This window comes from Phyllobates terribilis, unplaced genomic scaffold (genome assembly GCF_046119375.1).
Source record: "Phyllobates terribilis strain yellow unplaced genomic scaffold, ASM4611937v1 Scaffold_25__1_contigs__length_18738178, whole genome shotgun sequence".
Taxonomy (NCBI): Eukaryota; Metazoa; Chordata; class Amphibia; order Anura; family Dendrobatidae; genus Phyllobates; species Phyllobates terribilis.
The window spans coordinates 8707777-8731538 of NW_027362785.1; the positions used below are offsets into that span (position 1 = coordinate 8707777).

Genomic DNA, 23762 nt, shown 5'->3' on the forward strand with positions numbered 1-23762 from the left:
CTCCTCAGCCTTTTTAGATATCACGAAACCTCATCCCAACTTTCAAGATCTACCTCACTTCCCAACCTTCTCATACATCTGATGGGTTACTGCACCCACACAACCTAAAGGTCTCTTGTTACTCAGAGGATGCCTATAGAGGTCTCTCATTTCTCAGAGGTCTACTTGTTTCTCTGAGGATGCCTCTAGAGGTCTTTCGTTTCTCAGAGGTCTACTTGTTTCTCTGAGGATACCTCTAGAGGTCTCTCGTTTCTCAGAGGTCTACTTGTTTCTCTGAGGATGCCTATAGAGGTCTCTCGCTTCTCAGAGGTCTACTTGTTTTTCAGGGGATGCCTCTAGAGGTCTCTTGTTTCTCAGTGGTCTACTTGTTTCTCTGAGGATGTCTCTAGAGGTCTCTCGTTTCTCAGAGGTCTACTTGTTCCTCTGAGGATGCCTCTAGAGGTCTCTCATTTCTCAGAGGTCTACTTGTTTCTCTGAGGATGCCTCTAGAGGTCTCTTGTTTCTCAGAGGTCTACTTGTTTCTCTGAGGATGCCTCTAGAGGTCTCTCATTTCTCAGAGGTCTACTTGTTTCTCGGAGAATGCCTCTAGAGGTCTCTCGTTTCTCAGAGGTCTACTTGTTTCTCTGAGGATGCCTCTAGAGGTCTTTCATTTCTCAGAGGTCTACTTGTTTCTCTGAGGATGCCTCTAGAGGTCTTTAGTTTCTCAGAGGTCTACTAGTTTCTCTGAGGATGCCTCTAGAGGTCTCTCGTTTCTCAGAGGGCTACTTGTTTCTCTGAGCATGCCTCTAGAGGTCTCTCGTTTCTCAGAGGTCTACTTGTTTCTCGGAGGATGTCTCTAGAGGTCTCTCGTTTCTCAGAGGTCTACTTGTTTCTCTGAGGATGCCTCTAGAGGTCTCTCGTTTCTCAGAGGTCTACTTGTTTCTCTGAGGATGCCTCTAGAGGTCTCTCGCTTCTCAGAGGTCTACTTGTTTCTCTGAGGATGCCTATAGAGGTCTCTCGTTTCTCAGAGGTCTACTTGTTTTTCAGGGGATGCCTCTAGAGGTCTCTCGTTTCTCAGAGGTCTACTTGTTTCTCTGAGGATGCCTCTAGAGGTCTCTCGTTTCTCAGAGGTCTTCTTGTTTCTCGCAGGTTGTCTCAGATATTTCAAGCTCTTGCTCAACTCTCCCAAATATTTCCATGTTCTCATTCCCTCCATACATCCTCAGACAGCTGCCCCAATGTCTGTGATACATCTCAAGATGTTTTGTATTTGCCCAATTTGGTCACACTTAGCAGATATTATTACCAATGGTCTATGAATGATGGAAATAATGTAAATTTACAGTTGATACTAATAACCAAATAGAATTTGGGGAGGTCCACTATACTTATTTTACCCAAATAATTGTGGTTAAAATCAAAATTTTCATCATGATCACCACCATCTACGACCACCAACGCACGGTTGTCTACGTTTTTTCAGATTGGTGGAAACAATGTTAGTAAATTAGATATAACGCTCACAATGGATCAGACAGTCAGTAGGGAGGACACTTCATGAAACCCTTGGGCAATCATTTGTAGAACCAAAGCCACAATCTACACCGACATCATAGTTGATGTCCAGTCAATCTTGTTCGACGACGTCAATAACCCTCGTGTATAAAATGCGCAAAAATCGGCCAACACAATCGATTTCTTGCAAAGGTCTACATTTTATTTAAGGCTAAAAATTTAAGACATTCATTTAAGGACAAAGTGACAAAGATTTCACATTGTGTGCTTCTCTTCGTTCACCTTGAGGCTCAGTTGTTCCTCTTACTCTTCGCTCTTGGTGATTTTGGTGACTTCCCTTGTTTTAGCCCGTAGCTTATTGACCTGAGACTCGGCAATATCGGCACGCTCTTCTGCTTCCTCCAGTTCATGCTGCACTTTACGATACTTGGATAGGTTGACATTGGATTGCTCATCCTGAATTTTTGAAAAATGAGAAGAAATGTAGTCGTAATTATGTTACAAAGTTCTACAGAGTTCTAGGACTAAGAAAAACCAAAGACAAGCAAAATACCCAAGTAACTGGAAGTAAATGGGTAAATCTCACAGTGCAAAAATAATAATAAATAATGAAGGGTATTTAGTTAACATAATTTTGATCAAAATAATGTAAAAGCCATCCCACCACGTCACGGTAACCCCTATGGGACAGTCCTAACTCTAATATTAAAACCTTACCATTTGTCAAGTGACGTACGTATGGATAAGGGCAGAGAGACTGACCCCCCTAGTAGAAGCATAGACCTGACGCAGAATGAACATTTCAGCTCAGACAAAGGGGTTCTAGGACTGTATAAGGAGTTTAAAAGAAGTCCTTTTCGACAATCTTAGTTTTGGTATGTAGGTTCATTCAATGCATAATGAATTATGATCTCATTTCTCTTTCATTTTACATCTAGTACTTTGGGCACCTTCATATGACTTATACATTTTAGGGTTAGGGAGAGACAATAAAAATGGACAAATTTTTAACCTCGTAGATCGTGAGCCAAAATGGGAGATCTTCAGGTCTAGTATGGTTGGTTCATTGGCTTTATCAGTCATGTGATATCATCTACAATCATTACGAAGTCTGTTACTTCATTGCTAAAGGAGCAGCATAGGTAACAAGTAGGACTTACAATTTCCTCAGACTGCCGCTTGTAGGCCTTGACCTTCAGCTGAAGTTTGTCTACCAGGTCTTGAAGTCTCATTACGTTCTTCTTGTCTTCTTCAGACTTTGAAAACAAATAGAAAAAAGACAAGTCGATGAATGTGACTAAAAGTGAAAGCTACTTTTTTGGGGGTTAATGGCATTCTTAAGATAGTAGTTAGAGATGGGTGGGTCGATTTGGCTAGGTCAATAGTCTCCGGCTGCTGGATATAAGCCTCACAAATCTCTTTCTTTCTAGGATCCTTTTCATTAGCCCGGTCTGGCACCACGTCATCAGTGAATCACACTGGTTAATCTAAAGCTTTGTTGGGGATATCTTGGAAGGTAAGAAATTCTGGAGCCTCACGCCCAATGTCACCAGAGCTCCATGCCCGGTCCTCCTCTTGCTTGTTATGGCCTTTGGCCACTGATTTCTAGGCTTCCATCATGCCCGATACGGTCTAGGGGGCACTTGACTAGTGAGCTCCTAGATGTCTATGATAGCCTCACGCCCAATGTCACCAGAGCTCCACGCCCGGTCCTCCTCTTGCTTGTTATGGCCTTTGGCCACTGATTTCTAGGCTTCCATCATGCCCGATACGGTCTAGGGGGCACTTGACTAGTGAGCTCCTAGATGTCTATGATAGCCTCACGCCCAATGTCACCAGAGCTCCACGCCCGGTCCTCCTCTTGCTTGTTATGGCTTTTGGCCACTGATTTCTAGGCTTCCATCATGCCCGATACGGTCTAGGGGGCACTTGACTAGTGAGCTCCTAGATGTCTATGATAGCCTCACGCCCAATGTCACCAGAGCTCCACGCCCGGTCCTCCTCTTGCTTGTTATGGCCTTTGGGCACTGATTTCTAGGCTTCCATCATGCTCGAAGCCTCACGCCCAATGTCACCAGAGCTCCACACCCGGTCCTCCTCTTGCTTGTTATGGCCTTTGGGCACTGATTTCTAGGCTTCCATCATGCTCGAAGCCTCACGCCCAATGTCACCAGAGCTCCACGCCCGGTCCTCCTCTTGCTTGTTATGGCCTTTGGGCACTGATTTCTAGGCTTCCATCATGCTCGAAGCCTCACGCCCAATGTCACCAGAGCTCCACACCCGGTCCTCCTCTTGCTTGTTATGGCCTTTGGACACTGATTTCTAGGCCTCCATCATGCTCGAAGCCTCACGCCCAATGTCACCAGAGCTCCACGCCCGGTCCTCCTCTTGCTTGTTATGGCCTTTGGCCACTGATTTCTAGGCTTCCATCATGCTCGAAGCCTCATGCCCAATGTCACCAGAGCTCCACGCCCGGTCCTCCTCTTGCTTGTTATGGCCTTTGGCCACTGATTTCTAGGCTTCCATCATGCTCGAAGCCTCATGCCCAATGTCACCAGAGCTCCACGCCCGGTCCTCCTCTTGCTTGTTATGGCCTTTGGCCACTGATTTCTAGGCTTCCATCATGCCCGATACGGTCTAGGGGGCACTTGACTAGTGAGCTCCTAGATGTCTATGATAGCCTCACGCCCAATGTCACCAGAGCTCCACGCCCGGTCCTCCTCTTGCTTGTTATGGCCTTTGGGCACTGATTTCTAGGCTTCCATCATGCTCGAAGCCTCACGCCCAATGTCACCAGAGCTCCACGCCCGGTCCTCCTCTTGCTTGTTATGGCCTTTGGCCACTGATTTCTAGGCTTCCATCATGCCCGATATGGTCTAGGGGGCACTTGACTAGTGAGATCCTAGATGTCTATGATGTGAGTGCCAACTGGAAAGCAATGGATGTGCCAGATGATCAGAGGGGACAAGTGGAACACCGAAAGTGGAACTGCAGTCACAGGACAGGTGAGAAACGAGTTGAACGTTCTTTCGAATCTAAATTTTTTGTGACATGCCCATCATTTTCTGCATGTCTTGTGCCAAGAGGAAAGATAAGGAAGGACACATCTATAGCTTCCACCGATACCACCTTTACGTGTCCATTCATACCATCTACACATTGGATCCCTAATGATCTCTATGATTCGTTATTACACAGATGGGCAGTTTCCTTACCTGATAGGTGAGTTCTTTTACACGTCTCTCAAATTTACGAACACCTTTAATGGCTTCGGAGCCACGTTTTTGCTCGCTGTCAAGTTCGTTTTCGAGTTCCCTCACCTAGAAGACAAAACAATATAAATTTTTCCAGAAATCTGTCCTAAAGCTCACATTCGAAGAGTTTCTTCATTTTTTCAGTACGGTACCCTGGCCTCCAATTTTTGGAGCTGCTTCTTCCCTCCTTTAAGAGCGAGCTGTTCCGCCTCATCTAGACGAAGCTGAAGATCCTTCACAGTCTGATCAAGGTTCTTCTTCATCCTCTCAAGATGAGCGCTGGTGTCTTGTTCCTTTTTCAGTTCCTCAGCCATCATGGCAGCCTAAAAAGGAGAGAGATTAAGAATAAAGATGATGATCTAGAATCTTATTTTCAAATAGACCTATACTTTTGGAGTGTAAGAGGAAATCTGGCCCTTGGCCAGATTTCAACCCTCAGCTTTAGAAGACTACCACCCAAGGAACCACCATGGATATATCTTAAATCTGTAGACTACTCACATCAGTAATAGCTTTCTTGGCTTTCTCTTCTGCGTTCCTGGCTTCTTGTATGGCCTCCTCTACCTCCGTCTGCATCTGAGCAATGTCGCTCTCAAGCTTCTTCTTTGTGTTGATCAAGCTCGTGTTCTGTCGAAGAAAAACAGTATATTTGCACCCATTATCAGACCGCTTCCGTTCCATTGCCTGGATCATCAATCTCATACCTGTGAATGCAGGAGCTGGACACGTTCACTTGTGTCCAGAAGCTCCTGTTCGGCAACCTTCCGGCTCCTCTCGGTTTGTTCCAGAGCCGCCCTAATTTCTTCAATCTCGGATTGCATGAGGTTTGCTCTGCGTTCCACCATAGCCAACTGTTCTTTCAGATCTTCATTGGACCTGAGCGAGTCATCCAGGTGAATTTGGACGTCCTGTAAGAAGAAGACATGAAGTAAGGAGGTTGGTCGGTCAATTGACATCTTAAGTGTTTAAGTTGTTTCTGGCCATCTACCTTAAGTAATCCTTGGACGTTTCTTAGTTGCTTTTGAGATTCTACAGCTTGCCGATTGGCATGGCTCAACTGGACCTCCATTTCGTTGAGATCTCCTTCCATTTTCTTCTTTAACCTCAGAGCATCATTTCTGCTTCTGATTTCAGCATCCAAAGTGCTCTGCATGGATTCCACAATCCTGATGTGGTTCCTTTTCAGCTGATCAATTTCTTCGTCTTTCTCCGCAATCTTCCTATCGATTTCGGATTTTACTTGGGTGAGCTCCAGTTGGATTCGGAGAATTTTTCCTTCTTCATGTTCAAGGGATGCCTGCAAGGTGCAGATAGAAATCATCAAGGTATAGAGTTTTTTTTATTTTCGTTGGAGGAGACGACAAAAGCTCTATGACCAAGATGACATTATTTTCCAAAAGCAATACCTCCGCTTCTTCCAGGGCCGTCTGAACGTCAGTCTTCTCTTGCTCAATTTGCTTTTTGGCCTTTTCAACTTCATGGAGAGTTTTTGCATTTTCTGATACTTGTTCAGTAAGGTCTGCAATCTCCTCTACAGAGAAAAAAGAAGAGTTATTGGAATCACCCATTTTTTGTATCATCACAATACCACTATTCTTGGTTTCTAGAGGTAAGGGCAACATTTCAACATTTACATTAACCTAAACCATCATTGACCTGAGATCAGCAAAGTCATAAAAGAGTTTTCGAATTAAGTTCTGGATTTGGGCTTCAAAATCTATTTTCAAGGTGTCTACATTTGGAATAGATTCTGTAGAAGACTACTCAACCACCAAGTAAGAGGTAAGGGCAACGTGACTTTCAACATTTGCATTAACCTAAACCATCATTGACCTGGGATAAGCAAAGTCATAAGAGTTTTCGCACTTCAAAATCTATTTTCAAGGTGTCTACAATTGGAATAGATTCTGTAGAAGACTACTCAACCACCAAGTAAGAGGTAAGGGCAACGTGACTTTCAACATTTGCATTAACCTAAACAATCATTGACCTGAGATAAGCAAAGTCATAAGAGTTTTCTCACTTCAAAATCTATTTTCAAGGTGTCTACATTTGGAATAGATTCTGTAGAAGACTACTCAACTTCTAGTAGGACACTTTTTAGGTGGGATCTTGGTCCACTCAGACTTAACGACTTTATTGATAAATATTTAAATATTCAGATTTAATTATTACGTTGCAAGTTCTTGTTCTCCCGCTTGATGGTCTCCAAGTGATCCATGGACTCTTCATAGGCGTTCTTAATTTTGAACAGTTCGGTGCTCAGAGAACGAGACTCTTTGAGGGATGCTTCAAGCTCGGCTTGTGCCTCCTCATATTTCTGCTTCCATTCAGCCAGAATCTATATTGCATGGATGAAAAATGGATAATTTTTTTGCATAATTATCTTGATTCCATCATGCACGAAACTTCAGGACTAAATCAAGATTGTGAAATCGATATGCAACGTCTTTATAACCGCACCTTATCAAAGTTCTTCTGCTTCTTGTCCATGGCAGCACAGGCACTGTTGGACCTTTCCACGTCAACCATGAGGTCCTCAACTTCATTCTGCAACCTCTGCTTGGTCTTCTCAAGCGACGCACACTTGGAATTCACAGCCTCGATGTGCTCCTCGGCCTCTTGTAGTCTTTGAGCCAGCTTCTTCCTGGATTATTGGATGATATATGCATCAATTTACAACTTTGACATTGATGATATTGTTTTTTTTTGTGGATTTTATATGTTAAGGTTCTAAGACATTGTACTACGCCCACTGACGAGATTTCTTTTTCAAGCTCAGTATGGTGACATCTAGTGATACATGTTCTCACGAGACACCTACTTGGCTTCTTCCAGTTCCTCTGTACGCTGGATGGCGTCAGTCTCATATTTGGTTCTCCATTGGGCAACTTCCCCATTGGCTTTGGACAAAGCACGTTGAAGTTCAGCCTTTGCTTCTTGCTCCTCTTCAAATTGTTCCCTCAACAGGTCACAGTCATGGCGGGAAGACTGTAAGCCATGGGCAAGTGCGTTCTTGGCCTTTACGGGAAAAAGATTAGAAAAAAAAATTGGACAAAAAAACAAAAGAAACTTTATATAAACATCTAAAATCCTCAGTAGAGGCAATTTACTTGGAAATTTAATTCAGATTTTTCGATATAACCCTCCCACCTAACATGTCCTTCAAGTTCCTTTCGTTACACACCTTGGTCTCCTCTTCCAATTGCCTCTTGAGCTCATCGATTTGCTGGGTGAAGGCCTGTTTGCCTCTAGAGAGCTGAGAAATCAGGGAATCTCTTTCTTCCAGGTGGCGAGAAAATTCACCTATTCGAAATATTTATTTGTTATGTCCTCGAGGGGCTACGTAGAGACCCAAATATTAGCCGTGTGGGTCTTCGCCTTAGAGCAAAAAAAAAAAGTACAAAACTCACCATTTTCAGTTTGCAGTCGGGCTCTTTGAGCACTAATATCATTAATCTGTCTTTGATGTTCCTCCTCTTTGGTCTTGAGTTCACTCAACTGGTCTTCAAGGGTGCGGCAAATCTTTTCAAAATTGGCCTGTGTACAAGACAAAATTACACAATATGATTAGTTATGCAGAATTTTCTCATGTCATTTGCATTTTTACTGTTTTGCAACCTAAAAATCGAAATTTTAATTTTTAGTATTTTGTAAGTCCACCTTTGGCTTTCAGCATTGCCTGAATCCTTCTTGATCTTGATCCCCGACAGAAATCTGATCCCGGGTCTCCTCTACACGTTCCCATAGTTGGTGTATACTGGTCACTTGGGTCTGTATACAGCTTTTTATTCAACTCTACCTACGAGTGTTGGATTGGGTTGAGGTCTGGGGACTGTGGGGGCCAATCCAGCACCTCTGCTTCATGGTCATTGAACCAATTCTTCACCAATCCTGACGTATGCTTCAGGTTGTTGTCCTGCTGGAACACTATGTCGTCCTTTTCATACCCATAGTACTTGAGTGTACAAAGTAGCTCATGTTGTAGGAGACTCACATTGAGACCACCATCGATCCTGGTCAAGTGTCCAACACCTTTGGCTGTGAAACAACCCCATATCATCAGGCTTCCTCCTTGATAGTTCCTTCCATTTCTCGATCCGTTAGGGCATTTTTCCCCTTGTTTCTTCCAGACCCATTTGTCCTCATCAGAGCCTAGTTTATCACCCCAAATCACCTGTTTCCAATCTTCCATTGTCCACTTCTCGTACTTTTTTGCAAACTCGAGTTGACGCTTCTTATGACGATATTGAAGTCAAGGTTTCTGTACCTTTTTTCGGGCCACTTGTCACGCCAGGTGTTAGTGCAACACAGAGGGAAAAGGGAAAGGGAGCCCAGACACTAGGGAAAGGGGGAAGTGGAGACCTCCTAGTCTGGTCTAGCGTCACACTGTCTCAACTACCATCCCTATATTGCCTCCTCAGCAGTCGCCGCACGCGGGCCTCGCCCTACTCTCCCTGGCGTATGGCTACGGCTAGGGATGGAAGATGAGCACTAGTCAACCTCCACTAAACTCTATAGACAACAAGGGAAGACAAAACAAGGGGAAATTGCTTAGCTTTAGAGGACTCCAAATATGAACATGGCCTCCAGCTCCAGAAAGTACAAAGTGCTGCTCCTGCTAAGCCTCCCAAGTAGAAATGAATATAGCCGGTGACTCCCTCTCAGACACACCAGGTATTTATACACCCAGGCCAGAGAGCTAATTAGCAAGAGAGAAGTAGCCGCTCGGTCCTAAAGACAGCCTCTTATCTAAGAAACGGTCTGTAATGCCAAACGTAGAGATCTCCTGCAACCCACTGCAGGGCGACTGTCTGTCACCTCTGACACACCCGTGACAGAGTAGCAGTTTAGCAGTTCTCTTGGCTGAGAGACGACTACTGATGATCTGGATGATGCTGTTTCTCTTTATTTGACCTTTTTTTCTTGACCTGTTTTTTGTGACCTTTCGCTTGGGCATCACCCTGATAACACACTGAGCTATTAGGGATGTGAGAATAGGTTGTATTTTGTAGTATACAAGAAGAAAAAGATTTTTTTCTCTTTTTCAATCTTAATGACAACCAAAAACATCCAAATGACCCTGATCAAAAGTTCCCATACCCCAGTTCTTAATACCGTGTATTGCCCCCTCTAACATCAATGACAGCTTGAAGTCTTTTGTGGTAGCTGTGGATGAGGTTCTTTATTTTCTCAGATGGTAAAGCCGCCCATTCTTCTTGGCAAAAAGTCTCCAGTTCCTGTAAATTCCTGGGCTGTCTAGCATGAACTGCACGCTTGAGATCTCCCCAGAGTGGCTCAATGATATTAAGGTCAGGAGACTGAGATGGCCACTCCAGAGCCTTCACTTTGCTCTGCTGTAGCCAATGACAGGTCGACTTGGCCTTGTGTTTTGGATCGTTGCCATGTTGGAACGTCCAAGTACGTCCCATGCGCAGCTTCCAGGCTGATGAGTGCAAATTTGCCTCCAGTATTTGCTGATAAAGTGCTGCATTCATCTTTCCTTCAACTTTTACCAAGTTTCCTGTGCCTTTGTAGCTCACATCCCAAAACATCAGCAATCCACCTCCATGCTTTACTGTAGGAATGGTGTTCCTTTCATCATAGGCCTTGTTGACCTCTTTCCAAATGTAACGTTTATGGTTGTGGCAAAAAAGTTCAATTTTGGTCTCATCACTCCAAATTACCTTGTTCCAGAAGTTTTGAGGCTTGTCTCTGTGCTGTTTGGCGTATTGTAGGTGAGATACTTTGTGGCATTTGCGCAGTAATGGCTTTCTTCTGGTGACTCGACCATGCAGCCCATTTTTCTTCAAGTGTCTCCTTATTGTGCATCTTGAAACAGCCACACCGCTAGTTTTCAGAGAGTCCTGAATTTCAGCTGATGTTATTTGTGGGTTTTTCTTGGCATCCCGAACAATTTTCCTGGCCGTTGTGGCCGAAATTTTTGTTGGTCTACCTGACCGTGGTTTGGTTTTTACAGAGCTCCTGATTTTCCATTTGTTAATCACAGTTTGAACGCTGCTGACTGGATTATCAATTCCTTGGATATTTTTTTTGTATCCCTTTCCTGTGTTATACAGTTCAACTATCTTTTCCCGTAGATCCGTTGACAATTCTTTTGCTTTCCCCATAACTCACAATCCAGAAACGTCAGTGGCTGGATGAACGATGCAAGAGTCTGTCTGGATCCCAGAAACTCACTCAGCTTTTATGCACACACACTGATTACAAGCAAACGGGTCACAAGTGAGGATGTTACCTTTAGTAGCCATTCAAACCCATTTGTGTCAAATTCTGCATATGTTATCAGGCCAAAATCACCAGGGTATGGGAACTTTTGATCCCAGGGGTCATTTGGATATTTTTGGTTGTCATTAAGATTTAAAAAGAGAAAACACAGTAGTTTGACAATAAATGGCTTCACCCAACCAATAACCATGAGTGGAGGAAAAGGTTTATGGTTATCATTCATATTCTCTGAAACAAGGCCAAGAAAGCAAAAATTCTGCCGGGGTGTGTAAACTTTTGAGCACAACTGTATATAGTGCTGACTCAACCAGTATTACACATCCAACCAGCATAAGGCTTTAGCAAATGCCATCTCATGTTTTGGATATCATTCCTACGAAGTTCTTGCCCTATTTCTTTCCATAAGTGACTCTACCTTGGATTTGGAGACAGTTTCCATGTTGCTGGCGAGATCATCAATCTCCATCTTGAGTTCACTCTTCTCTTTTTCCAGCTTCTGCTTGACCCTCTGGAGATTATCGATTTGTTCTCCCAGCTCTGCAGCACTGTCGGCATGCTTCTTCCGGAGAGCGGCGGCAGTGGCTTCGTGTTGTAAGGTGGCTTCTTCCAGGTCACGTCGCATCTTCTGGAATTCAGCCTCACGCTTCTTGTTCATCTCAATCTGAGCAGAGGTTGCACCACCAGCTTCTTCCAGGCGCTCGCTGATCTCCTCAAGCTCTCTCGAGAGGTCGGAACGCTGCTTCTCAGCCTTGGCACGGGCTGCACGTTCCGCCTCAATTTCTTCTTCAAGTTCCTCGATACGAGCCTTGGAATTAATAAGAAAAAGAAAATTTCCAATAAAAATTTTGCTCCTTTGACTTTTTTACGGGATGGTCTAATGGTTTGTAAGTTAACGCTACCTGTAATTCTTTAATTTTCTTTTGCAACTGAGCACCAAGGACCTGTTCATCCTCAATTCTGCTTGAAAATTGGCTGATTTCAAAATCTTTCCTACCGGGAAATGAGGTTAGACTGGATTACATAACTAGAAGGACAGCTCGCAACCCCATCAATATATGGCCACCAGATTTAGGTTGCCTCGTATAGACACCCGATTTAAAATAATTTTCTATTTCGATTCTGAAAAAAAATATATATATATATTGTCTAGTTGTGTTTCGAAATATATATATTACTTCCATACTCACTTTTTCAGTTTTTCATCCATCTGCTGCTTATCATTTTCTAGATCCATGATGGTTTCTTGGGCTAATTTCAGATCACCTTCCAGTTTCCTCTTGGATCTTTCGAGATCCATGCGCAGTTTCTTTTCTTGTTCCAGAGATCCCTCAAGCTAGAAATAGAAAAATCTTATCAAATCGATAGTAGATTTTTGTTTTGCTCCGATACAATTTTATAACTTTTCACACTTCTCACATCGTCCACTTGTTGCTCAAGCTTGGTCTTTGCTTTGGTCAGGGTGTTGACTTTGTCTTCTTCAGCCTGCAGGTCGTCGAGAGTTTGTTGGTGGGCTTCTTGCAGAGCTTTCTTCTCCTTTGTGAGCTTCGCTATGCTCTCGTCCAGGACGGCCATCTCTTCCGTAAGGTTTTTAACCTTTTTGAAAAATAAGAAGGAACCAACAAAAGGCATCTTATCAGGACAAACAAAACCAATATTCCATCTTAGAATAGTCATGAAAATGTCTTGCCTTGTTTTCAGTGGCGTGTTTTTCCTTCTCAACCTTGGCCAAAGTCAACTCAAGGTCATCAATGTCTTTCTTCAGCTCGGAGCACTCGTCTTCCAGTTTCCTCTTCTTGGCCGTCAGTTCAGCGTTTGACTCTTCCTCGTCTTCCAGCCTCTCATTTAACTCTTTGATTTTAGCTTCCAATTGGATTTTGGTTTTGATCAATTGATCGCATCTCTCTTCCGCATCGGTTAAGTTTTCGGATTCCTAAGTCAAAAGACGGAAACGCAATTGCCAAGATTACCATTAAATTTAAAATCAAGAAATTGCATAAAACAATCACCGGTGTAAATGTTACATGGAAAAATTATGCCGATTGAGAGGTCTACGATGAGCTCAGACTCACAGACTGGACTTGAAGCTGAAGGTCATTCTTCTCTTGGAGAACCTTAACCATCTTCTCCTCCAGCTCCTTTCTCTTGGCTTCTGACTTGGCCAGAGAGTCCTTAGTCTTTTGAAACTCTTCTTTCATGTTGGCCATCTCTTTCTCAGATTCGGCGCTCTTCAGAAGAGGTTTGATCTTGAAATAAAGTTTCATCCATGGCCAAGTCTTGACATTCATGAAAGCTCGGATGTTATATTGGATTGTAAATATTGCTTCCCTACGATTCAAGGGTAATATAATGAGATTTAATACAAATATTTAAATTCAATGAGTTATTGAATACCTCCTGTCCATCATCTTCTTGAATTCTACCCTCATGAGATATCCCCGGCACATGGCTTGAGTTCGAGTGATGACTTCGGCCAGTCTGTCATCTCGCATCTCTTCTAGTGTTCCCAGCAGACCAGCTTTGAAGAATACCTTAAAATATGGCACATAAAGTATTTTAATACATGGAGAAATAGGATGATTAATATATCCATGCCATATATAAAGATAGACACCTTCGTGTGTCCAAATCTGTACTGAGTATGGTCAACATCGATGGACCCAAGAAGTTTCTCCGAAGCTTTCTTGCTGTCGATAAACTGACCTTCTGGGATGGCGCTGGCATTTAAGATCTTGTATCTGTTAAAAAAGGGACAAATCGATTGGATGGATTACCAAATTTTGGAAAAATAAGTTTAAAAGATAGTCACTTAAAGGTATACCTCTGGATTTAGGGTGATATCCAGTGGGCATCAATGACGCTCGTGCAAAGATAGAATACATGCGCTTCCTAAAAGATGGCCTACATCTTCATGTCTCGGGGAACTAATATAATTGTGTCTGTTATTATTCGTTAAATTACTGATTTTTGGAAAAATTAATTCATCGTTAATGATCACCAAGAAAAAAAATGGGCAACAATTGCCAATATCCATATACTTTGGGAGGAACCCACTTGTACAATGAAAGCTTCCTAGAAAGTAGAACGAGGCTAAAGTCTTCAGCCCATGGGGCACCAATGTAATTTGGTTGGGTTACCAATTTTTGGAAATGTTAGTCTATAAAAAAGGTTTGCCAAAGTCAGTATATTTCTGTAATTTCTCCATCTTTGGTACTTAATAAAAGAATACATGAACTTCCTAAAAAAGGTCAAAACTAGTCTCCTGGTCATGGAGCATCAATGTAAATACTTAATATTGGGGTAATATGTGTTCTTCATCAGACATGATCCATTTTTCCACCAATACCTCTGCTTGAAGTCACCGTACAGAATTCTGCTCGGGAAACCCTTTCGACAAATCCTAATTCCCTCCAGGACACCATTACACCGCAACTGATGCAACACCAGCTCATGCTCCATGGCACCTTTAGAAAAGGATTTTAGGCACATTATGAGACGTGTCTGATTTTTTTTTTTAGATATTTCTGGAAAACTGATTAGAACGTCTTTTGTGGTTCCTACCTGGAGTTTTGGTCTCATTGGGGATGAGACAACGTACAAAGTGAGGGTGAGTTGTCCTAAGATTGGTCATCAGCTTGTTCAAGTTCTCCTATACCAACGAGGAGAAAGTAGAACTGGTTATAACATAATATGGCCAAGTGTAAGAAAATAATGGAATATGTGTTGGATTATGGTTCTCCCGCAGCCTTGAGAGACAATAATAATTTATATAGGGGTACTTACCCTGAAAAGAGCAGACACCGTCTGGAAGGAGGAACCCTTCTTTTTGCTGCCTTTCTTTCCACCACCACCCTCTGAGGATCATGAGGACAGTTATATTAGACACATCTACATTTTTCCTCACTGGCACCATCATTTTTTACATTTTTATTGCCCCTCCTTAGTAAGAGCAGCTGCACTTTACAAAAAACTTTTGACATCTGTCATTGTTACGATTCACAAGTTTCGATCAGAGTTTGCTAAAGACCTCAAACAATTTCCGAAGAGAAAGGGCAGAAGGACTTTGCTGAGCTCTGAGCTCCTTCAGCCATAATTGCCATGACTTGGCTCAAATCGGAACCCAAAGATGGATTCAAAGAAGTCTTCTCCTGTACTCAAGTAGTGATATTCATAGGCGAAGGGGAGCAATGCTTGGTTGACCACTTTTGCAACTTTCATTTTAGCGATCGGTGGAGGTTCTCTGATCAAGGATTCGCACCCATCAAAACTTTTGACATATCAAAATTTGCTTTGCTTTAAGTGTACGTAGTTTGTAGTTTGACCCTCCCATGTTATTTCCCAGGTTAGACTACAGTTTTGGTCATTGGCATCCATTACAGTATTCACCTGCTTCAGCGGCTGCGTAGCTGGAGAAGAGATAGGCTAAGGTCTTCATTGATGACTTCTGGTAGAGCCCAATGACCGTCTCGTTTAGCGGGTCCTTGTTCTTGTCCAGCCATCCAGAGATGTTGTAGTCTACTGTCCCAGCATAATGGACCAGAGAGAAGTGAGCCTCAGCTTTGCCTTTGGTCGGCTTTGGCTTCTGGAAGTTGTTGGATTTGCCGAGATGTTGATCGTAGAGCTTGTTCTTGAAGGACGTGTCGGTGGCCTTGGGGAACATGCACTCCTCTTCCAAGATGGAGAAGATACCCATCGGCTGTGGAACACATGGGGTGTGAGTTTGATCTGCAAATGTTTTAGCTTTCTAGATAAGAATCTAAAAGGGCAAAATTACCTTCTCGATGAGCTCAATGCAGGCGGCCAGGTCCATGCCGAAGTCAATGAACTCCCAGTCGATCCCTTCCTTCTTGTACTCCTCTTGTTCCAGGACAAACATGTGGTGGTTGAAGAACTGCTGCAGCTTCTCGTTGGTGAAGTTGATGCAAAGTTGTTCCAAGCTGTTGTACTGTAGATACGTAAGGTAAGCAATGACTATGACAATCAATGGTCAATCAGATGAATGACTGGTAGGCCCAAGTTCTTACATCAAAGATTTCAAATCCAGCGATATCCAGGACACCGATGAAGTACTGTCTTGGCTGCTTGGTGTCCAGTTGTTCATTGATACGTGTAACCATCCATAAGAACATCTTCTCATAGACGGCCTTCCCCAAGGCACCAATAGAGTTGTAGACCTGGAGAGCAAAGTAAAAAACCATAGTTCATCAAGTCAACATTAGATCGGCCTTGTAGATTTTATAGGTCACTCATAAAATAGCCTATAAGAGATGGTCCACACTGGGGCAAATCAAAGTGCTAGTGGCTCATTATGAAGCCAAATTGTCTTTGGATCTTTGTAGACTCAAACCAACATTTGGCCAAAACTCTACCTAATCGGGTATCAAAAGGGTCATGATGAGATTGTAGGTCAGTGAAGATTGCAGGGTTCATCTATACAGAGAATGACCACTAAGATCTCAGAGAGTTTATGAATCATCCCAAGATGATCCCATCCCATCCCTGATAACAACATTGGGGCATGTAACTGTATCACAGCCCACACTATCCACCGTATCACAGTCCGGACTGTCTACCGTATCACAGCCCAGACTATCCACCGTATCATAGCCCAGACTATCCACCGTATCACAGTCCAGACTATCCACCGTATCACAGTCCAGACTATCCACCGTATCACAGCCCGGACTGTCTACCGTATCACAGCCCAGACTATCCACCGTATCATAGCCCAGACTATCCACCGTATCTCAGCCCAGACTATCCACCGTATCGCAGCCCAGACTATCCACCGTATCACAGCCCAGACTATCCACCGTATCACAGCCCAGACTATCCACCGTATCACAGCCCAGACTATCAACCGTAACACATCCCAGACTGTCTACCGTATCGCAGCCCAGACTATCCACCGTATCGCAGCCCAGACTATCCACCGTATCGCAGCCAAGACTATCCACCGTATCACAGCCCGGACTATCCACCGTATCAAAGCCCGGACTATCCACCGTATCACAGCCCGGACTATCCACCGTATCACAGCCCAGACTATCCACCGTATCACAGCCCAGACTATCCTCTAGTGCTATATTGGGCTAGTCCCACCCAGGTCATGAAGATCTGGATAGTAAGTACACCTACCTGCTGCACAGTTTGGCCTTTGGTGACATATTCATTTCCAACTTTGACTCGGGGGTAGCAGAGGGCTTTCAGAAGATCAGCCGAGTTCAGGTTCATCAAGTACGCAGCCTTGTCAGCGACTGGAAGCAAAAATTCAGAATATATTTCATTGGCATTGTATACATTATAATATAAAGTCATGTAATATATTATTAAAAAAAAAAGTATCTGCTGCACTACCATTTATAGCCTATAGTTGGCGCTAGAAATTCAAGATGTATAATTTCACACTATTTTAGGGTTGGATGAGGTGGTATGAATATTTTTATATTATTTTTTTTTTATTATTAATTCTTGGATTTACTACCCTTTTCTGACTCTTTTGGAGACCCCAGGCCTCACCTTCTGTGCCGTCGGGCTCGGCCTGCTCCTCTCGCTGCTTTTGCTTGAACTTCATGTTACCGTAGTGCATGACAGCACCGGTCAGTTTGTAAATGGAGACCTTCTCATCAGCGGAGAACCCCAGGATATCGATGGCGTTCTGTGGATTAGGAAATCACAGTCACTCGCCACTTCACCCAGGACATTTTTTTTTTCCCCAGAGTTGGAATTGACTTCCTCTCTTTCTCAACAGATAACCCCCTTAAAGGGAACCGGTCACTTGCCATGAATATATCATTTTGTTTTCTTCATGTAAATGCCCCTTTTTTTCTGAATCCGGCGCTGTTTTTCTTTTGTTTCTGCGCCTCTCCGTTCCCGAGATACGGCCACCTCTTGCTTCTCTATAAATCTAGTAGTTTTTGTGAAGTGGGCGTGGTCTTCCACTCTTTCTTGAGGACCACACCCACTTTACTTTTCATGCAGGGAAGAAGTAGCCATATCTCAGGAACGGAGAGGCTCACAAACAAAAGAAAAACATCCCCAGATTCAGGAGAACAGCGGCATTTATACGAAGTAAAAAAAATACATATTTATTTCAAGTGACAAGTCCCCTTTAAATCTTATTTTCTATATTCCAGCATACTTATCAACATAAATCGATTGTGCAAAGTCAAGATATTTAGACCTTGCCTTCGGACTACCCAGAAAAGCCCAAAACACAGACATTTTGGGCAAAGTTAGCATAACCTTTCTCCTTTCATACATTGGACTTCAGCCAAAATCCCAATAAAATGGGAAACATCCACGCAACGATTAGAAATGGCCCAAAATTTGGGCTAAGTTTGTCTCTTTTCGGCAAAGGATTGTCCTGCAAAAATGTATGTTCCAGTATGGGGAGTGACAATAATATTAATGGCTTCGGCACTTACATCAGTGGCCATCAGCTCATCAGCATCATCGATGCTGGCCACGGTAATTTCACCTTGGCTGACAAACGGGAAGTCGTAGGGGTTTGTTGTAATCAAGAGCATGTCTGGACGAAAACAAATCAGAAATAAAAATATCATAAAAAGTTGGAGAATTTGAGGATGTATTTGAACCCCCGTAGGTTCCTCCTCACCGATCAGCTCGGGCTTCTTGTTGGACATGATCTGGTAGAAGATGTGGTAGCTCCTCTCGGCTTTCAGCTGAAAAGTCACTCGGGATTTCTCCAGTAGATCTAAAAACAACAAAATAAGGCAAAATCTGTAAAAAGAATGTAAGAATTAGGATGATGGAGTTTTCCATCATTTTTCACTTTTTACGTTTCGAGCGCTCCCTCAAGGGGTTTGCGTAACATCCATCATTTCTCTAAACCCAGAGAGCGCAGCTTTACGGATTCGCTTTCCCTTATGTCCATATTATTCATTCACACTGAAGAATACAGAAACCTTCTAGATCATGTGATGGATGAAGGTGGATCTCCTGCCGGTTACAGAAGACCCTCGTGTGACCAAAAATCTCAATTTTAGCACTCACAGGTTTCAATATCTGCAGATGCCAGTTTCCCAGTGGTGCCGAAATGGATCCTGATGAATTTACCCTAAAAAAAACAGAGAATAGAAAATAAAAAAACATCAGTCGTGACATCAGCGATAAGAAAAGAAAATCCAAAACCATAAATCACAAAATATCCAGAACGTACAAAGCGGGAGGAGTTGTCATTCCTGACGGTCTTGGCATTACCAAAAGCCTCCAGCAGTGGATTCGCCTGGATAATCTGATCCTCCAGAGTTCCCTGTGGTAGAGGAAGATTAAAGAGACAGTTTCTTGACAAAGTCTTCACACCCCGTGAACTTTTCCACATTTTTTTCCCATTACAACCAAACTTACAACCGTTACAACCTACCCGTTACAACCAAACTTACAACATTTACAACCTACCCGTTACAACCAAACTTACAACATTTACAACCTACCCGTTACAACCAAACTCACAACCGTTACAACCTACCCGTTACAACCAAACTTACAACCGTTACAACCTACCCATTACAACCAAACTCACAACCGTTACAACCTACCCGTTACAACCAAACTTACAACCGTTACAACCTACCCGTTACAACCAAACTTACAACCGTTACAACCTACCCGTTACAACCAAACTTACAACCGTTACAACCTACCCATTACAACCAAACTTACAACCGTTACAATCTACCCGTTACAACCAAACTTACAACATTTACAACCTACCCGTTACAACCAAACTTACAACCGTTACAACCTACCCATTACAACCAAACCTACAACCGTTACAATCTACCCGTTACAACCAAACTTACAACATTTACAACCTACCCGTTACAACCAAACTTAAAACCGTTACAACCTACCCGTTACAACCAAACTTACAACCATTACAACCTACCCATTACAACCTACCCATTGCAACCAAACTCACAACCGTTACAACCTACCCATTACAACCTACCCGTTACAACCAAACTTACAACCGTTACAACCTACCCATTACAACCTACCCATTACAACCAAACTTACAACCGTTACAATCTACCCGTTACAACCAAACTTACAACCGTTACAACCTACCCGTTACAACCAAACTTACAACCGTTACAACCTACCCATTACAACCTACCCATTACAACCAAACTCACAACCGTTACAACCTACCCATTACAACCTACCCATTACAACCAAACTTACAACCGTTACAACCTACCCATTACAACCAAACTCACAACCGTTACAACCTACCCGTTACAACCAAACTTACAACCGTTACAACCTACCCGTTACAACCAAACTTACAACCGTTACAACCTACCCGTTACAACCAAACTTACAACATTTACAACCTACCCGTTACAACCAAACTTACAACCGTTACAACCTACCCGTTACAACCAAACTTACAACCGTTACAACCTACCCATTACAACCTACCCATTACAACCAAACTCACAACCGTTACAACCTACCCATTACAACCTACCCGTTACAACCAAACTTACAACCGTTACAATCTACCCGTTACAACCAAACTTACAACCGTTACAACCTACCCATTACAACCTACCCGTTACAACCAAACTTACAACCGTTACAACCTACCCGTTACAACCAAACTTACAACCGTTACAACCTACCCATTACAACCTACCCATTACAACCAAACTCACAACCGTTACAACCTACCCATTACAACCTACCCGTTACAACCAAACTTACAACCGTTACAACCTACCCATTACAACCAAACTCACAACCGTTACAACCTACCCGTTACAACCAAACTTACAACCGTTACAACCTACCCGTTACAACCAAACTTACAACCGTTACAACCTACCCGTTACAACCAAACTTACAACCGTTACAACCTACCCGTTACAACCAAACTTACAACCGTTACAACCTACCCGTTACAACCAAACTTACAACCGTTACAACCTACCCATTACAACCAAACTTACAACCGTTACAATCTACCCGTTACAACCAAACTTACAACATTTACAACCTACCCGTTACAACCAAACTTACAACCGTTACAACCTACCCATTACAACCAAACTCACAACCGTTACAACCTACCCATTACAACCTACCCGTTACAACCAAACTTACAACCGTTACAACCTACCCATTACAACCAAACTCACAACCGTTACAACCTACCCGTTACAACCAAACTTACAACCGTTACAACCTACCCGTTACAACCAAACTTACAACCGTTACAACCTACCCGTTACAACCAAACTTACAACCGTTACAACCTACCCGTTACAACCAAACTTACAACCGTTACAACCTACCCGTTACAACCAAACTTACAACCGTTACAACCTACCCATTACAACCAAACTTACAACCGTTACAATCTACCCGTTACAACCAAACTTACAACATTTACAACCTACCCGTTACAACCAAACTTACAACCGTTACAACCTACCCATTACAACCAAACTTACAACCGTTACAATCTACCCGTTACAACCAAACTTACATTTACAACCTACCCGTTACAACCAAACTTACAACCGTTACAACCTACCCGTTACAACCAAACTTACAACCATTACAACCTACCCATTACAACCTACCCATTACAACCAAACTTACAACCGTTACAATCTACCCGTTACAACCAAACTTACAACCGTTACAACCTACCCGTTACAACCAAACTTACAACCGTTACAACCTACCCATTACAACCTACCCATTACAACCAAACTCACAACCGTTACAACCTACCCATTACAACCTACCCGTTACAACCAAACTTACAACCGTTACAACCTACCCATTACAACCAAACTCACAACCGTTACAACCTACCCGTTACAACCAAACTTACAACCGTTACAACCTACCCGTTACAACCAAACTTACAACCGTTACAACCTACCCGTTACAACCAAACTTACAACATTTACAACCTACCCGTTACAACCAAACTTACAACCGTTACAACCTACCCGTTACAACCAAACTTACAACCGTTACAACCTACCCATTACAACCTACCCATTACAACCAAACTCACAACCGTTACAACCTACCCATTACAACCTACCCGTTACAACCAAACTTACAACCGTTACAATCTACCCGTTACAACCAAACTTACAACATTTACAACCTACCCGTTACAACCAAACTTACAACCGTTACAACCTACCCGTTACAACCAAACTTACAACCGTTACAACCTACCCATTACAACCTACCCATTACAACCAAACTCACAACCGTTACAACCTACCCATTACAACCTACCCGTTACAACCAAACTTACAACCGTTACAACCTACCCATTACAACCAAACTCACAACCGTTACAACCTACCCGTTACAACCAAACTTACAACCGTTACAACCTACCCGTTACAACCAAACTTACAACCGTTACAACCTACCCGTTACAACCAAACTTACAACATTTACAACCTACCCGTTACAACCAAACTTACAACCGTTACAACCTACCCGTTACAACCAAACTTACAACCGTTACAACCTACCCATTACAACCAAACTTACAACCGTTACAATCTACCCATTACAACCAAACTTACAACATTTACAACCTACCCGTTACAACCAAACTTACAACCGTTACAACCTACCCATTACAACCAAACTTACAACCGTTACAATCTACCCGTTACAACCAAACTTACAACATTTACAACCTACCCGTTACAACCAAACTTACAACCGTTACAACCTACCCGTTACAACCAAACTTACAACCATTACAACCTACCCATTACAACCTACCCATTACAACCAAACTCACAACCGTTACAACCTACCCATTACAACCTACCCGTTACAACCAAACTTACAACCGTTACAACCTACCCATTACAACCTACCCATTACAACCAAACTTACAACCGTTACAATCTACCCGTTACAACCAAACTTACAACCGTTACAACCTACCCGTTACAACCAAACTTACAACCGTTACAACCTACCCATTACAACCTACCCATTACAACCAAACTTACAACCGTTACAATCTACCCGTTACAACCAAACTTACAACCGTTACAACCTACCCGTTACAACCAAACTTACAACCGTTACAACCTACCCATTACAACCTACCCATTACAACCAAACTCACAACCGTTACAACCTACCCATTACAACCTACCCGTTACAACCAAACTTACAACCGTTACAACCTACCCATTACAACCAAACTCACAACCGTTACAACCTACCCGTTACAACCAAACTTACAACCGTTACAACCTACCCGTTACAACCAAACTTACAACCGTTACAACCTACCCGTTACAACCAAACTTACAACATTTACAACCTACCCGTTACAACCAAACTTACAACCGTTACAACCTACCCATTACAACCTACCCATTACAACCAAACTCACAACCGTTACAACCTACCCATTACAACCTACCCGTTACAACCAAACTTACAACCGTTACAATCTACCCGTTACAACCAAACTTACAACATTTACAACCTACCCGTTACAACCAAACTTACAACCGTTACAACCTACCCATTACAACCAAACTTACAACCGTTACAACCTACCCATTGCAACCTACCCATTACAACCAAACTCACAACCGTTACAACCTACCCATTACAACCTACCCGTTACAACCAAACTTACAACCGTTACAACCTACCCATTACAACCAAACTCACAACCGTTACAACCTACCCGTTACAACCAAACTTACAACCGTTACAACCTACCCG

At 42.9% G+C, this 23762-nt stretch overlaps 1 protein-coding gene across 1 annotated transcript in view; it reads right to left on the reverse strand.

The window, feature by feature from the left end:
- Positions 1–1674: 1674 nt before the first annotated feature.
- LOC141176355 (myosin-4) overlaps positions 1675–23762 on the reverse strand; it is a 104812-nt gene continuing 82724 nt past the window's right edge. The window contains exons 8-40 of the mRNA XM_073660301.1: positions 19177–19269; positions 19011–19074; positions 18613–18711; positions 18422–18525; positions 17514–17652; positions 17133–17251; positions 16019–16168; positions 15769–15939; positions 15381–15690; positions 14778–14848; positions 14556–14643; positions 14341–14458; positions 13609–13732; positions 13389–13525; positions 13067–13322; positions 12685–12927; positions 12414–12590; positions 12185–12330; positions 11897–11987; positions 11413–11802; positions 8162–8288; positions 7936–8054; positions 7573–7769; positions 7212–7395; positions 6924–7089; positions 6155–6279; positions 5737–6045; positions 5453–5656; positions 5250–5375; positions 4901–5071; positions 4710–4814; positions 2655–2750; positions 1675–1950 (exon numbers count right to left, since the gene is read on the reverse strand). Of these exons, the coding sequence (XP_073516402.1) occupies positions 1798–1950; positions 2655–2750; positions 4710–4814; positions 4901–5071; positions 5250–5375; positions 5453–5656; positions 5737–6045; positions 6155–6279; positions 6924–7089; positions 7212–7395; positions 7573–7769; positions 7936–8054; positions 8162–8288; positions 11413–11802; positions 11897–11987; positions 12185–12330; positions 12414–12590; positions 12685–12927; positions 13067–13322; positions 13389–13525; positions 13609–13732; positions 14341–14458; positions 14556–14643; positions 14778–14848; positions 15381–15690; positions 15769–15939; positions 16019–16168; positions 17133–17251; positions 17514–17652; positions 18422–18525; positions 18613–18711; positions 19011–19074; positions 19177–19269 (5172 nt within the window). The 3' untranslated portion in view covers positions 1675–1797. The remainder of the gene's footprint in view (positions 1951–2654; positions 2751–4709; positions 4815–4900; positions 5072–5249; positions 5376–5452; positions 5657–5736; positions 6046–6154; positions 6280–6923; positions 7090–7211; positions 7396–7572; positions 7770–7935; positions 8055–8161; positions 8289–11412; positions 11803–11896; positions 11988–12184; positions 12331–12413; positions 12591–12684; positions 12928–13066; positions 13323–13388; positions 13526–13608; positions 13733–14340; positions 14459–14555; positions 14644–14777; positions 14849–15380; positions 15691–15768; positions 15940–16018; positions 16169–17132; positions 17252–17513; positions 17653–18421; positions 18526–18612; positions 18712–19010; positions 19075–19176; positions 19270–23762) is intronic.